Here is a 17,279-nt window from a genome sequence, read left to right on the forward strand (position 1 = left end):
CGTCCCGTCCCGCAGCGGCAGCGCTGCTATTTCTGATCACAGCTGCCCGGCCAGGTCAGCACCACTCGCCGCACACGGCACCCGCCGGGAACACATTTGTTTGCCGCCGCCCGCCCCCACTACTGACGCCGCCCGCCCCCACTACTGACGCCACCCGCCCCCACTACTGACGCCGCCCGCCCCCACTGCTCCTCACCGCCCTGCAGCTCCCCATTTGTTTTACATGTGATAAATCGCAAGCGATTTATCACATGTAAAAACTGGCTCATCAAGTGCCAAATTGTATGTGAGCCTCCCGGGGAGCTGCCGGGCGGCTCACAGGAGAATTGGGTCCGACTTGTCCTAAGGACAAGTCGGCCTAATGTATGGGGGCCTTTACCCCCTGACGCGTCACCGCCAGTGCGTCCCCTCTGGGTTCCCCTGCTGCCACATTCTGTCAGTCACAGCAGAGCCTGCTGAGCAAAGCGCCGTGTCTAGGAAACAGAGGGGGAGCACTGCGCTGGTCTGGAGGAATCCATCATGCATCGGACCACACAAAACAACTCTTCAGGAATGAAGGAACTGAGGCGAAGCCTCTCATTACACATGCGCAACTGGGAGAAACGCCACGCCATCTAAACACATTAATCCACTGTGATTAGATACAATGCTACTATAGCAAAAGTCTCCTTTTTATTTGGGCACACCATATGGGTATGGGCTCAGGGGCTTTAGGTGAAGGCCTACATGCAGCCTCCTTTGCAGAGTTTACTGACATGCAGAGGTATCTGGAAACATGGCACTCAGTGTGCATGCGCAAATCGCTCAGAAACGGCCATGGTGGCCATTTTCCAAATGAATTCTGATTGCAGTTCAGGGATGCCACTCTGGAGGGGTAGGTATAACAAATGGGTGCAGGGTGTGTGGTATTAGTCCCCCTGGAACTAAATGCCCAAGTGGAATTCACACCTTGCACTCACATACCTCCCAACATGACCCTCTCAAGGAGGGACACAATGCTCTATTCCTGGACTTTCCTCTTAATTTATGATTACCATCACCTGTGTCAAAGCACCTTTCTTATCACTTAACCTGATCAATACAGGTGCTGGTAATTATACATTAAGAGGGAAGTCCAGAAACAGAGCATTGTGTCCATCCTGGAGAGGGTCATGTTGGGAGGTATGCACTCATCATAGAAACGCCTATGCATGTGCAGTGATTACACCCCACACAGTTCACATTTTTCAGGTCACGCATTACTAACTGACACATTTTAAAAGATCCACAGGTGGAGCTAATTACTTCACTTGTGATTCTGTGAGTAGACCTCTAAACCATGCACTGCTGGGGGTTCTTGACCACCAAGTTTGGGAACCCCTGGTCTACACTAATGTTTTGTGTGTGAAAAGCCCAGTGGTGCTCCTTTTTTAACTGAAAACAGGGCCTGAATCAGACCTACTTGCTGGGCTGTGCGTATTTGGTATACAGCGAGCAGGTAAACACCGCCACGCTCCCTACCTCCACCCCAGTGCACAGCTGTGAGTGCATTTGCAGCTGTGCACACAGGGGGGTTGGAAATTAATCACCATCTAATGACTTTTCCCCTGCTCGTAGTGTAAACTCACCCGGCATTGCGAATACCGCAGGGAGAAAGAGGCCGCTGCTGACATTAGCGGCCCTCCCTCCCAAAAACCAAGGAACACCTGCCGTTTTTGAGACACTCCCAGAAAATGCGGGCATTATGCCCCATGTAAATCACCTTGCGAACAGCCAGCAAATGGTTTTGAATTGGGACCACAGAGCGATGTGTTTGCAAAGGTGCAGCTACATACATAACTACCTCACACAAACATAGGTGCAAGCCTACATTCTCATGTTCAGTTCTGCCTCTGGAAAATCTCTGCTTTTATTTGGCTTCATTAATTATAATTTTACTACAGTATAACTATATACTGTAGTTGTGGCTCCTTTATGTTCTATTAAAATCATGAGAGTGCACGCAAATGTTTTAATATGTGTGTCATTACTCCATATTTGAATATGTTTTTGTATTGTTGTAAATGTTCCTAAAAATGCACTTGCGCATATACATTTTTCATAGGTGAGCAAAGTGCCTGATCAGCACCAACTCTGATGATGCGTAAAACATTTGTAGCAATTTCCTTTGGCTCTGCAGTTAGCAGCTAAAAAAGGGAATGCCAGTATAAATTATTGAATTGCATTCAAATAAGTGAACCCACAAAACAGAAAATATTTTTCATATGTTGGACCTACACAAGGCCCACAGTTGTGCGTAGTCTGCATTCTGCAAACTATATTATAACTATATTATAACTATATTTACCTGACTCAACATCACCTACAGTCTGAACAACCTGGACACTGATCTCCACACTGAATTAAGTGCTGTCACACACTGCTTCTGTCTCCCTTATACATTACCTATACTTCCTGTAGGCTCTCCACGCTTCCAGTACATCACCTTCTCACTACTCATTCTAGACCACTCTAACCTCATTCTATATCACTACTCTGAACAACCTGGACACTGATCTCCATACTGCACTAAATGCTGTCACACACTGCTTCTGTCTAACTTGTAGGCTCTCCATGCTTCCAGTACATCATCTTCTCAATCTTTGACACTGTGGATCACCCTCTCCTCCTCCACACACTCCAAAACATTGGCCTCTCTGGCACAGTCTTCAACTGGTTTTCCTCTTACCTCTTCAACCGTTCCTTCTCAGTCTCTGCCTCTGGCTCTACCTCACCACCTTCTGTCCTTCCTGTCGGGGTCCCTCAGGGTTCCATCCTTGGCCCCCTTCTGTTCTCTCTGTACACCTCCTCTCTGGGTGCACTCATTAACTCCTTTGGCTTCCAATATCACCTCTATGCGGATGACACCCAAATCTACCATTCCTCTCCTGATCTGTCCCCCACTGTTTTCTCTCAAGTTTCAACTGCCTCTCTGCCATCTCCACCTGGATGTCTGAGCGATTTCTGAAGCTGAATATGGACAAAACCGAACTCATTATCTTTCCCCCACCCAGAGCTATGCCCCCTACTAATATCTCTATCACTGTTAACAACACCATCATCTCCCCCGTTCCCCAACTCCGCTGCCTGGGTGTCACTCTTGACTCCTCCCTCTCCTTTGCACCCCACATCCAAGCCCTGGCCCATTCTTGCCGGTTCCAGTTACGCAACATTGCTCGCATCAGGCCCTTTCTCTCACAGAGTGCAACTAAGCTGATCATGCACTCATTGGTCATCTCACGGCTCGACTACTGCAATGTTCTCCTCACCGGCCTCGCTCAATCCCAACTGGCTCCTCTCCAATCTGTCCTCAATGCTGCAGCCAGGCTTATCTTCCTCTCCCGCCGCTCTAATTCTGCCACTCCCCTTCAACAAAATCTGCACTGGCTCCCATTCCCCTACAGAATCCTCTTCAAACACCTCACACTCACATACAGGGCCATCTCTAATTCCATTGCTCCATATATCTCTAACCTCATCTCCATTCATAAACCCTCCCGCCCTCTACGGTCGGCTGACGACTGTCGTCTCTCCTCCACCCTAATCACTGCTTCCCATGCTAGAGTACAGGACTTTGCCCGTGCTGCACCCCTTCAGTGGAACGCACTCCCTCGCTCCATTAGAATCTCCCCGACCTTGCAAAGCTTCTAACGGGCACTGAAAACTCACCTATTCATCAAAGCGTACCCTTCCACTGCATAAACCAGCTGGTTCTCCGACCCCTTACCTTTTTACATCCTGCTATCTAACCACCACCCACTTGCTTGCACCTCTTGTAATCTGTCTGTCTCCCCTTCCTACTAGATTGTAAGCTCCTCCGAGTAGGGCCCTCTTCCCTCCTGTTGTCAAAGCCCTCTTCTCTTCACATTTCACTCACAGCTCTCCTATACTCAAACACACAGTGACCATCTTCGTCCGCATACTCATCTCCATCATTGGCATCAAGCCTCTAGTTGTATGTTATTTGAGTCCTCACTACTTATATCCAAGCTGTAATGTGTATTGAACTGTGGCGCTTTTTATTTGTACTGTATTTTTGTTATTTATTCAATGTTATGCCAAGCTTTGTCTCCCTTTATTGTTCCTTTGTACGGCGCTGCGAAACACTTGTGGCGCCTTATAAATAAAATTATAATAATAATAATAATAGCGTTCATTCTAGCACCCGCCATCTTTCAAAACCCATGCCGTTCCTCTTCCATGCCTGGGGTATCGCTGTCTACTGTAGTGCTTCTAGCACAGTGTAGTCTGTATATCAGCACTGAGATGCAAACCAGACGTGTGCTAGAAACACCACAGCAGACAGCAACACCCCAGGCAGGGAATAGGAACTGCATGAGTTTTGAAAGATGGTGGGTGCTTAAATATAGCCTATTCTGTATCCTATATCCTCCAGGGAATTCATACTTCCAAATGGTGCCAAAAGCAACATATCCTAAACCATTAAAGAGAAGAAAATAACTGTATGGTATACAGAGGAGAGGAGTGCGGTATCCAGATTTAAAAAAAATATGATGTGTTCACTTTAGGTAATATTATCATTTCTTGTTTTTGTCAATAAATGTAATTATGTTTGCATGTACATCATTACAATTAAGCAGTGACCCAGAGCAGAGCTAAAGCTGTGGACAGGCATTCAAAATGTTATGGGATTACCCGTCTAACCAGTCATATTCAGTGGCGGCTGCAGCACCGACCACACAGTGCATGAGGGGAGTTAGGACATATAAACATACATGTTATGCTGTATGCAATAGATGTGCCGCCTGGTAATCTGGATTACAGCACTGTGCGTATCATAACCCTCGGGGCTACACCTGGCACTCAGTATTTGGCTTCTCTTCTCCTTGCACTATAAGCCCGCCTCCAGACTCCCATTGGCTAGTTTCACAAGAGTCTTTGGGTGGGTTCATAGTAGGAGAAGAGAAGCTGCAGAACCACTACGTTCTCTGGGATAGCCAGCCTGCAGTACTGCCATCAGAAATGATGGGGCCCAGGACTGACAAAATAAGCAGCCCCCAGAACAACACACACTGGCCAATAGCCACTATACGCCGGCTTATAGCCACACACACACATATTGCCCCATAGGAAACGGGTGGGTCATGATGGGGAAGAGGAAGGGAGCAAAGCAGGTGGTGGTGGTGGAACAGAGCAGCAGTCATAGCGGACAGAGGTGATGGGACTGGGGAGCGCAGATGGTGGGACAGACTGAGGTTAAAATCAATTTACTATTTGTTCTACAATACAGGCTCAGAGCACTCACCGACATTTTAGTGATCTGGGTGAGAGGTAACAGTCACTGGCACCCCACCCCCATCTTGTAGGGCATCGCTGCGCTTTCCAAATGGCAGCAGGTTGCCAGAAGGGGCAGTCATATTTGTGATGGGGGAAATGCCTAGTCCCAAATGTAGTTAATAGCATTTCAGTTTGATAAATACACCTGTTCCCTCTCCCCAGCACCTACATTATATTGTAGCCTTCCCATTCAATAATCAGGCCTAGTTATACCAACCAGTCCCAATATCTAATTAACAGTATTGAAATTTCAGCTAATAAATCCCGACTGCAATACATTAGCCCCCCACCCAATTTACTATACATACCAAATTTACAACTTAGTAATACCATACCTCTCAACTTGTAGGGAGACAAAGGAGGGAATGAGAATTTCGGGGCGTGGCCTATACTTGCGCACAGCGTTTATTCCCGCTGCTCAGGGGGACTCCCAACAGCCCCCCTCTCGCCGCGGTAATGTCCCCGAAAACTGGGACATTCCCGCGGTAATTGGTACTGTTGGGGGGTATGTAATACCCATTCCAAGCTCACACAAAGCATTTTTTAGTACCCTCATATAACATTATTATCACCATATACATTCAGATGCACACTTATACACCAGGGGAAGGGCTGATATATGGCTATAGCAACAGATGCAGCAGGCAGAATCAGCCCCATAATCTTTGTACATCATTAGTTTTGTAGATTATTTGCATTGATCACATTTATATCATCAGAACCTTTTGAAGTCAAATCCAAGCAAACATTAAAGCCATAGCAAATGAATCATTGTGCAATGTGTAGCGGAACAAGTGAGTATTCCAGTGCCCAGTGCCAATCCACCTGGCCCCTACAGTATATCAGTCTTCAGCTAACTCTTGGTTCCAAACACATTTTCATCTTTCTCTTTCCTAGGGTTTTGTACATTACTAATAGTGATATTATAATATACATATTTCGGTACTTATATGTTAGTTGGGCGCCCACTATAGTTACTACACTCATACCCCCACTATCCATGTCTGCATGGAGTCGATTTTATATAGTGTGGCGAGCGCAGCGAGCCACCCAGCCCGAAGCGTGGCGAGCGTGTGTGGAAAACTAAGCAAATAGCTTAGTGGGCGCCCAACTAACATATAAGTACCCATATTTCCTAACAGACATTGCTCTAAACCATTGGTTCCCAAACAATTTTGAATGAAGTCACCCTAGAGTATCAGAATTGTTTTCATGGCACCCCTAGAACAAAAGTTTCTAAATGAGTAATTTCCCAAAACATTAAATTAAGTCAATTGTTTTTGTGTTATCCTTATGCTACACACCAGAACGATCATGATCAGGAGCAGATTGTACGATGGTCACACGATCTGTTGAAGCACACAATCTGCACAGAATCTTCATACGATCCAATCACAATCTGTACCTAGTTGAAGGGATCGTTTACAAATCCTGACTGCAGCAGGTAGGATCTCCAAAATGACCAAACGACCAGCGGGGAAGCGCATCAGATCAGATTCTGATCTAAAACACGCAAAAACATGCCCAATTTACATACAAATGTAAAATTGCTTTGAAATTGACGGGACTGAAGCCAAATCGTTTTGGTGTGTACCCAGCATAAGGTTCAGATATGTGATGAGGGACACTTTTTTCTCTATATATTTTTTAACCTGTTACATTGACCATACAGTATAAAATTTGAATCGGTCATGGACCACCAACCTAAGGCCCTCCTGCTCCCCCACCACACAGATTGGGAACCACTGCTCTAAAGATAAAACTCCAAATTATATATTTTAGCTTAGAGCAGTGACTGTAATGGAATCTAAAATTAAAAAGTCAACAATAGATCCCAGGCTAAAAATAATAAGAACTCCAGCATGAATGCAACGATGACTTATTATTGTGCAACTCCCTCTTCCTATTGGACAGAATCCCTTTCATCCTGTGTGACCATTGCACTCATGCTTCCTATTCTTACTGTCTGTGTCTTGCACTGTCTCTGCAGGACTGTCCCTCACACAGGGGTGTGCCTACTTATTCAGATGTCTGATATGATATCTGAAATAGTTCTCATTTCATATCCTATACAAACTTTCATAAACCATGCTGCCTAAATGCCCAACTCACATAGCCATATTAGACACACCACACACACTGCACTTTCACCCTTTACTCTTAAGACTCATACATATGGGGTGATGTATATGAGATTGGTGTGCTGAGAGATCTAGTATAGTCAGATCGCTCAGCACACAGGGCTTGGTAGATCACCCATGCACATGTAGCGATGTGTGTATGGGTGACCTGTGCTAACCAGTGTTCTCTGATAAGAACACTAGCGATTTGACTAGATCTTGTCTACATGTAGTCAAGATCTAGTCAGACGACGGAGCGATCCGTGCTTAATTCCTAAGCGATCCAATCAGATCACTTAGAAAACAGGTTAAAAATCGCCCTGTGTGTATGCCTTATTACTGTCACCCCAGTGTGACATACAATCACCAAACTCTTACTCTTTGCAATCATCTTGATATATACATTATATCTGCCACACACGCTGCAGCCTTGTTCTATCTAAAAATGTAACAGATTTTTATCACACCAGTAACTAGATGCATACCCGACTTACTTTCAAAATCCAGGAAAAAATGTGGACAATTTTCTAAGTCTTTGCCCAAAACCTTAATGAGATTTCCCATGACCCGTGGACCTAAGAAAGATAAGGATAGACAGGTTAAGTGACCAATCATACACAATATATACATACAGTTCTGTGCATCCTCACCCTAATGTGCGTGCAACATGCCTGGACGTCTGCCCGCCCCATAAACTCATAGAATAAAATGTACGGTAGCTGCGCATATACCCCAGTCTTAAGTGAAGGATTCTTGCTTACATTCTATAAGGAAATGCAGCTTTTGGTGATACCACTTCTGTTTTTGTCTAATTCTGAGATGAAGGAGGAAGCTGAGAGTCAGTTTGTATTTTCCTCACTTCCTGTGTGAAGCTCTCTGTGATCAGTACTCTAAACCATTGTGTGGCTGCTTGTACCTTACCGAGGAGGGGTGACTGCTTCTAGCACTGCTTGGATCTTCTCTAATACAGTAACTTTGCATTACACAATACTCAGGATCAGAAAATATAGAAGAGTTGAGATTAGAAATAAGGAGAAGTGAATGTTCATGCTGGAGATTAAGTTTTGTGAGTCATGTCTGTGCAAAGTGAGATGTACACAGTGTGAAGAGATTTCTGTATGGTAGATACCACTCTGATTACATGACCAACCTATCCATGTGCCTACTGCAGCCTCGTCCTTAGGATCAGGAATTGTGGGCCTTATTCTAGTTCACTCTTTCTGACAAAATCCTTCTTAGATGGACAAAACCATGTGCACTGCATGGGGGGAAGATGTAACTTGTGCAGAGAGAATTCGATTGGGGTGAGTGGGGGCTGCAGTATGGTAAGGTCTCCTATTGTACTGCTGTTGGAACCGGCAACATTGTAATGATCAGTGTGTACCCAAATGAAGTTTTCATTTTCTAATTTTAGGATGCATGTATTACACTGCCGAGCACTCTAAGAACTGCCCTGTATTACTGTATATATTTGGATGTAAGGATGAAAAGGACGTACTGGGTGATGAATGCTGTGTTTACATAGACTGATTTCCATTAAATATGGAGTTTGTAGCTGATGGCAAGAATTAACTAATTGGGGCCATACTTCTGCAATCTCTAAAATATGATTCATTGATGCTGCATTTTCTCCTGGTGTAATGATTGCTCAATCCACTAATATGTGCCCATATATTGCAGATAGGTTTCAGTGATTTGCAAACTTTGCTTATCTAAAGATTGGATCTACAAATCATAAACGTGGCTATTTTAATAGTAAAATGCTAGTATCATTCTACAAATTATCTGATCATTACCATACACTAGCAATCTATATCCCTGATGTGGTCAATGAAATACAACAACATGTTGGACAACCTAAAGTACTCATTCTGATCACTTTTTGTTGTACCCCATGTATTGCAGATTTTTTACCCCAATAATCTGCAAAATAGTGAACTGCCCTGCTCCACAGCAGATATATGGGCCCCATAAGACTGTCAGCTATTTAGCCCTGGAGGCCTTTACTGCAATGACCCATAGCCAATCAGTCACAATCAGTTTTCAATGCTCTGTGAACGGCTGAGCAACTATTCACCATACTGGTCAAATGAGGATCCAACCTTTATTGCACTGGAACCACTAGGATGACAAAGTTGCCACACCGGAGAATATGAGGCAGTTTAACAGAAGAATGACACAGTGTGAAGGTTTCATGCTGGCTGCCTCCTCTCTGCAGCATAGTAGACCCTGGCATTGTTCCATAATCTACTGAGCATGCACAGGTGTCCTGAAACATGGCGCCCATCCAGATTTAAAGCAAGCAGTGCCCAGTGCCTCCCAGAGGATCCAGCTACAGGGATGTACAAAAGACAGAACCCAGGCCCCGGCAGGCACACTGATCTGTGGGAAGATATCCCAAACATACTGTACATTGCCACTTTCAGACAGGGATCATAGTGTTGCTAGAGTTATCAGCACTAATGGGGAGTTGGGAGCAGGTACAGTAACCTTTAACCCCGCACAGCACAGAGTAAGTGGCTGTCTGTCAGTGGAAGATGGGCCCCTCCATTCAATATCCTCAGCTGGACACACTACAGTAAGCAACATGTTTACAGCATTTTTTTCAGCATGAGCCATTACACACTGTTAAGTCCGCCCCCCTGGACTCCTGTGAAACTAGGCAATTAGTTTCTGGGGGCAGGCTTAACAGTGTATAATGGGTATGCCGATTTCCAGGTGCAGCAATACGCCGGATGTACTCAGCGCTGGCGATCACCAGGGGATAGATCCAGTAAATATAGTACATACATGATAACATGTATGTATAAATGTGTTTAGCAATCCCCCTGCACTTCATGGTCCAATCAATTGTCCTCCAAAATGTGTTTAGCAACAGAGAGGCAACTCATTTATGTATTCACTAATCTATTCACTAATCTGCGACACTTACTTAAAGTACAATGTGAATTAAGAATATTGGTCACTTTTATTTTGTATAAACTCAAAAGGATATGTAGTTATTTAATGATTGTTTTCAGTAATACAATAATCTCTGTATTTACATAAGTGATTCAAATAATTATTGTTATATATTCAAACCTGACTGTGCAGCAGATATAGCGTTTTACATCCTCTATTTTGCTAATTTTGTGTATTCATATATTTTTGTATGTATAACATTATAAGTCATTTCATTAATAAAAGCTACATTTTGGATATACAAGAGTGCCCACTTATAACCTTTACTTATGTAAATACTGTAGTCGTTTTTTTTCTTTCAATAATTATATATATCAAGATGATAGTCTAGTGCTCGTACCCTCCCCCTTTCATGTATTACCATAATTAAAGGTATAGTAAATTTAAACTAAAAAAAACTAAGTAGGAATCTGACAAGGGTGAGTGTTGGGTAACTCCCTTTCTTTTGACAGGTGGGTGGAGGTGAGTCACAGTGAGAGGAAGTCAGTTCAGCACTCAGTGGCAGAGTAGACGGAAGCAAGGAAAGTGCTATATGGATAACCATATGTAGGAAGGGCCCTGCCATTGATATTTTACATGCTAAGAATGGGTAATACTCTCACCAATTACAGCTCTATGACCAGCAGCTGGAGAGCAGTCACCTGGAGTCACTTCATTAGCACGCGAAGCTGCAAAAAGAGACATAAAGTCAGTAAATATGGATAACGGGAAAAAGCACAGGACTTTGTGTGCCTCTTCAGTGTAAATATATATGACTACTCTATTGTTCACAGATATAGCAATGGAAGTTTATTTATTGTAGCATTCTCATCAGTGCCTAGCCCTAGTGTATAGCTATCCTACTTTTTTTAAGTTTTGTGCATCATACTCCTGACTTCTATACAGGTCAACCAAATCTCATTTATATCCCCATCAGTGTAAAGTTTCCTTGAGGAAAGACCTGGGTAGCTTGACCTGGAAATCCAAGCCAGGTAGAGAGTAGGGTTGAACCCATGTAACGGGACAGTTTATTGGATTTCCTGATGCTTGGAATTGATACAATCCCCAAGAGCTCCAAGGCGCACAAGTGCATTGTGAACAATGCCAACCCGAGAATACCTGGCTCAGAGGTGTGAAAGGGTTCTGTTCCGGTTTGGTACCGTATTCCAAATCCTGGGTCAGACATGGGACTTTAGTGTAAAAGGGGTGTAAGGCGTACTACATTATCTATTCTTCTAAATGCTCCAGGCTTCAATAGTGATCTCGAGAGAACACAATTGTTCTATAGATGGATCTAGCTGCTGCTCATAGATGCAATTTCCTGTCTGTATGCACTTTTCTCTGTATGTCACACAACTGTAACACTATAGTGGAAGTTCCCAATTTAGGACTAATGGTTTTTTTTATGCACAACTTTCACTTCTTTCTTTCGACTAGTATATTATCATTTACATTTAAACACTACGCATACAAGAAAGCATGAATGCCATTTGTACAGTGTATTCTACTTAAATAGCAGGACATTAACATTGTAACACTGTGGGGAAAAATCAGGGGAAATTGAGAGCAATCATGCTGTACTTTATCCTCCCAAGATACCTATCCTTCTATTAAGAATATGCTCTAGTGGTATAGCCTAAACTTTGTAGGCCTCTGCCCCATTGCTCCTAGAGAGACACCTCTGAACCAGAGTATTGCCTTAGTTAATGTTAGACCCAATAGTAGTGTCCTAGATTATTTTATGAACCATATTAGTGCCCTAGTTCACATTATGGCACATTGTAGGGTTGCCAATACACATTTAGGTACTTGTGTACTAGCACGGCGCCCACGATAATTAGTCGCCCGATTTTTGATCGCATCGCATGCCATAAACCCGATGGCATGCGATGCGATGCGATTTTGCCCCATATACGATGTTAAATTGTATAAGCACCCTAACGGGTGCTTTTAAGCAACCTAATGGGTGCTTACAATGTTAGATGGAACCCCACGCCACCCCCCAAGTATAAACGTGAACCCGAAGAGTGGCGAGCGCAGCAAGCCCGCGAGGGGCGGCGGTACGCGCCCTACGACCTTTTCATACCCCCACTATCCTCATCGGCGCGGAGTTGATTTCATAAAGTGTGGCGAGCGCAGCGAGCCACCAAGCCCGAAGCGTGGAAAGCGCAGCGAGCCCCGCGAGGGGATGCGTATACCTGTGAAGTTCTGCGCGTCCCCTCGCGGGGCTCGCCACACTTCGGGCTCGGTGGCTCGCTGCGCTCGCCACACTTTATAAAATCAACTCCACGCCGACATGGATAGTGGGTGTATGAAAAGGTCGTAGGACGCATACCGCCGCCCCTCGCGGTACCGCTGTGCTCACCACGCTTCGGGTTCACGTTTATATTTGGGGGGTGGCGTGGGGGTGCATTTAACATTGTAAGCACCCATTAGGGTGCTTATACAAGTTATAATCACATCCCATCGCATTGTATGGCATTGTATGCCATATACAATGCCATACAATTTTAAAATTGTATGACATTGTGGAACATCGCGTGATATTGCATCGCATGCGATATGGTCTACGATGCGATGGGCGCCGTGATAGTACACAAGTACCCACATTTATTTATTAACAGTTTCTTATATAACGCATACATATTCCGCAGCGCTTTACAGAGTAGTAGTTGAACACTCACATCAGTCCCTGCCCCAGTGGAGCTTGCAATCTATATTACCTGCCACATGTACACGCACACACAGACATTCTAGGGTTAATTTTATTGGAAGTCAATTGAGCTACCAGTATATTTTTTGGATTGTGGGAGGAAACCGGAGTACCCAGAGTAAACCCATGCAAACATGGGGAGAATATACAAACTCCGCAGTTAGGGCCATGGTGGGAATCGTACTGATGACCTCAATACTGTGAGGCAGTAATGCTAAACATTACACCATCCTTGATGCCACATTATGCAACAAATGCAAATTTTTTTTTACAGCAACAGGGCTGTGCGATGGGGTCCTCAGTGGCCCCATCGCTGGCTAATGCGTTCATGTATACCATCGATTTACAACTTTTCATCAACAATCCTTTAACAGTTGGCAGCCTACTGCTCTACACCCGCTACATAGACGACCTGCTGGTCGTGTGGGTGGGTGGAGCAGAGGCACTGAGTGCCATCCTGGATCAACACAATCTGACCTCGTCCCCGGTTAAATTTACTTACAACATGGATCCGGATGAAATTCATTATTTAGATGTCACCATCAAAATTACTGACAACCAGATTGGCACATCTTTATATGTTAAAAGTACAGATAGGAATAACACTCTCCTTGCCACCAGCCACCACCCTGTTCCATTAAAGAAGGGTCTACCGTTTTCCCAGATGCTCAGGGTACGCCGTATCACAAGCGACCCTGGGGATCAGGAGCGGGCTCTCAATGAAATGGTTAAAAAATTTGGACAGCGAGGTTATGCCCAAACAGAGCTACTAAAGGCTAAAACCAAGGTACTTAGTCTCACCCGTGAACAAGCACTGGTTGCTTCTTCGAAAAACAAAAATGTCGACCACAAACTAATTTGGGTCAATTCCTTCCACAATAAGAGCCAATCCATACAACGTATTACTAAAAAATACTGGCCAATAGTGGAAAGTGATCCAGCCCTTCCTAGCCTCCACAACAAAACTGTGATGTGCGCTTACAAGCGAGGCAAAAATCTAAAGGACCACCTTGTCAGAAATAACATCAGCTTCCCTTCGATTAAAGCTTCTACTTTCTTTGGAACCCCCAAGCCTGGCTGCTTTCGGTGCTGTGGCTGCACCACTTGCAGCTACATGGTAGCGGGCGATAAATTTAATCACCCATATTCGGGCAGAAAATTTAACATCAGACATAGGGTCAGTTGTCATACCAAATATGTAGTATACCTTTTAAGCTGTCCCTGCGGCCGACACTATGTCGGGAAAACCGACAGGGCCTTTAAAGAAAGGGCTACTGCCCACAGATCAAACATCAAGCTTGAACTGGCTGCTGGGCATGGGGAACACCCTGTCAGCAAGCACTTTGTAGAGGCCAGGCATTCGCTGACCTCATTGAGATACAGAATTATTGATCATATACCTCCCCTACCCAGAGGAGGTGACAGATTGCTCATGCTGCTACGTGCAGAGTGTCGGTGGATCTATATTCTGGATACACTGGCACCCCGCGGCTTAAATGAAAATCTGGGTTTAAGCTGCTTTTTATGATCTTTAATGTATCAGTAGTTGCTACATATTCCATTTAAATTATTTGTATTTGTGCAGCTACTTCCATGTAGCGCTTTTTGCATTATGCTGTTTAATATATTGTGGTTTTGGATTTTAAATGCTTCTTTATATTCTATGTATTGCTACAATGTCTATGTATGTTGCATTATAGCATCTCATTATTATTGTTCTCACAGATCACGTGACACGGGTCTCCTTCGTGACTCACGGCGTCGCCGTGGATACATGACGTCGTACTAAATTAGCCACTCAGTTAACATTATGACATGTGACAAATTTGTTTGACACTTGGTCAGTTCACATTCCCAGATACTTTTGTTCACTACTTACAAATGTTATACACTATTATTCAAATCTTGTCTAACAATCATTTCTCTGAAGCTTTTGCTTCAAGGCTGTGGGTACCAGCAACTGTGGCTTGGTAGAGAAATTGTGTTGTGTTGCCGCTGTCTGGGATGCCAGGTAACCCGAGCAGTGTTTAGGGGGAGAAACAAAGCACTGGACAGCCGGATACCAGCAGTGGGAGACCCTGGATTTGTTGTTGCACTACTGGAAAGTAGAGCAGATTTAAAACTACCAGCAGTGCTGCGGTACACTGATCTGGAGACTACCGATCTGGGGCCCACCAGACTGAAAGGGCCCACAAGCTGCAGCATTACCAGCAGTCTAATAATGTCAGACTGACTCATTACAGTACATGGATCAGAACTAAGTAGGAAGCCATCTGGTTGAAGAAATGGAGGGAAGCCACTCCCACAAATGTTGGCCAGCTTTATTTTCACATTGCAATTTCGGTTTGGACACATCCAACACATCTAAGGGGGTATTCAATTAGCTAATTGCTGGTAAAAAAAATCCCTGAGGTGCAGGGAAAGACTATACAATTAAGTAGCCTATTACCCATGCCAAAAAATTGCAGAATGAATAGATTTTTATCCTGCATGTGACCAGACTGTGGGACTCACGGGTATTTACGGCTAACTGAATACCGAGAATTGGGCACGATTTGAAAACCCTATAAATCTGTTTGCACATTTGAAATCACCTGCACCTGCTGTGCAACATGGTTTGTCCAGGTTCAAATTTTTTTTTTTTTATTATACTCTTTATTAAATTTCCGTTTAGCCAGGTACAAGAAAACCGATCCATTCAATCATAAGCATACTCTCGATGGATGGGCATCATTTAAATTTAAAGAAAAAACCATACAATATACTACATATTCACTTTAGAGGTCTGGAGACAAAAATCGAGGGCTCTGTTACTCTTTTCCATATGTGACTAGGGTATAGTTGAATAATCAATTGATTAAATGAGTAAATAGTTAGTTAGGGGCAGAGGAGACTTGTTCTTTACAACCTTCGCCAAAGATGGTTATGTTCGCTGAAAATACATCCAGCGTTGTAGCAATTGGCATAAATATTTGGTGGAGAGTAATAAATTATGAACAGGGGGGAATTGTTTTTGCGTCCTCTACCAAAGTTAGTTATATTTACCTAAAGTACACCGACATTGATGCAATAACATAGGCTTATGGAACTTGTTTACTTGTTATATCTATTATCCAAAAGACCATTGCTCACCCATGTTTGAGCGGTAAGTGACCTTGCTAGCTTCTGTTTGGGGAGTGAGAAATCACCCTCATTACATTATTTAAAGTGCCTTGAACATGATAAGTGTTTTAGTTATTTTCATATACTTGTTTGTGAAATACTCTTATTCTTAGTGCTTAATCTCTACATATTCATATAAACATATTCGTTCCTTGTGCTCTATTCTCGATTGCAGTGCATCACATCATATTCAAAAAAAAAAAAGAGAAAACAATTTTTATAACAAATATAATTGCATAGAGTGATCATAAACGTGACGTTTAAGCTTTGTGCGTTTTTATATTGTACTCGTCCCTACTCCCGCCCCCATCTGGCCCCCCAGGGCCTAGCAACCCCTGTTTTTCCAATATCTCGAAGCTAGCCATCTATCCCATATCTTGTGATACTTTGCAGGAGCATTTCTTTTCTGGTAGAGGTGCTTTTCTTGGTCGACTAAGAAATGAACACTTTCTATCCATTGATATATGTCTGGGCCGTGCGGAGCCATCCATGCTCTTGCAACTTGTACTTTTGCTATTGCAATCAGCCCTTGGATATACGCCCTATCAGAAGTTCCGATTCTCCCATCAGTTATCACATTCAATAAGCAGCATTTTATAGTAATTACCTCACCCGGAATCCCCGTTTCAGTTATTATATTCTCTACTTTACCCCAAAACTCCGCGACTAATTGGCACTCCCACATCAGATGGACAAATGTGCCTTCAAATACTTTACACCTTGGACATAAAGTAGAGGACAGACCATTGAACCTCACCAAGCGAGAGGTAGTCAAATACGCACGGTGCAATACGTAAAAGGACACTTGCTGGACCCTGATAGCGTTAGTAACTTTGAAAATTGAGGAGACCGCCATTTGCCACTCCTCATCTTCCAGCTGACCCAAATCCATCTCCCACTTCACTCTCAAAGCACCCAGATAACTGTCCGAAGTGGTCTGCCCCAAGTGGTCATACAGCCTAGAGGTGGAGCTTTCCCTACCTCCCTTCCTAATTGCTTTTTTAATAGAGGTTTCAGAAAACACTAGT

At 43.8% G+C, this 17,279-nt stretch overlaps 1 protein-coding gene across 3 annotated transcripts in view; it reads right to left on the reverse strand.

Moving 5' to 3' along the window:
* LOC146060517 (CYFIP-related Rac1 interactor A-like) overlaps nt 1-17,279 on the reverse strand; it is a 63,522-nt gene that overhangs the window by 28,419 nt on the left and 17,824 nt on the right. For 2 of the 3 annotated variants that reach the window (XM_083173794.1, XM_083173793.1), the window contains exons 2-3: nt 11,000-11,065; nt 7,931-8,011 (exon numbers count right to left, since the gene is read on the reverse strand). In XM_083173794.1, the coding sequence (XP_083029920.1) occupies nt 7,931-8,000 (70 nt within the window). In that variant the 5' untranslated portion in view covers nt 8,001-8,011; nt 11,000-11,065. Of the gene's footprint in view, nt 1-7,921; nt 8,012-10,999; nt 11,066-17,279 lie in introns of all 3 variants that reach the window. The other variant, XM_083173792.1, reaches the window with a different exon arrangement.

The sequence above is a fragment of the Crinia signifera genome, chromosome 2 (assembly GCF_055691185.1).
Source record: "Crinia signifera chromosome 2, ASM5569118v1, whole genome shotgun sequence".
NCBI lineage: Eukaryota > Metazoa > Chordata > Amphibia > Anura > Myobatrachidae > Crinia > Crinia signifera.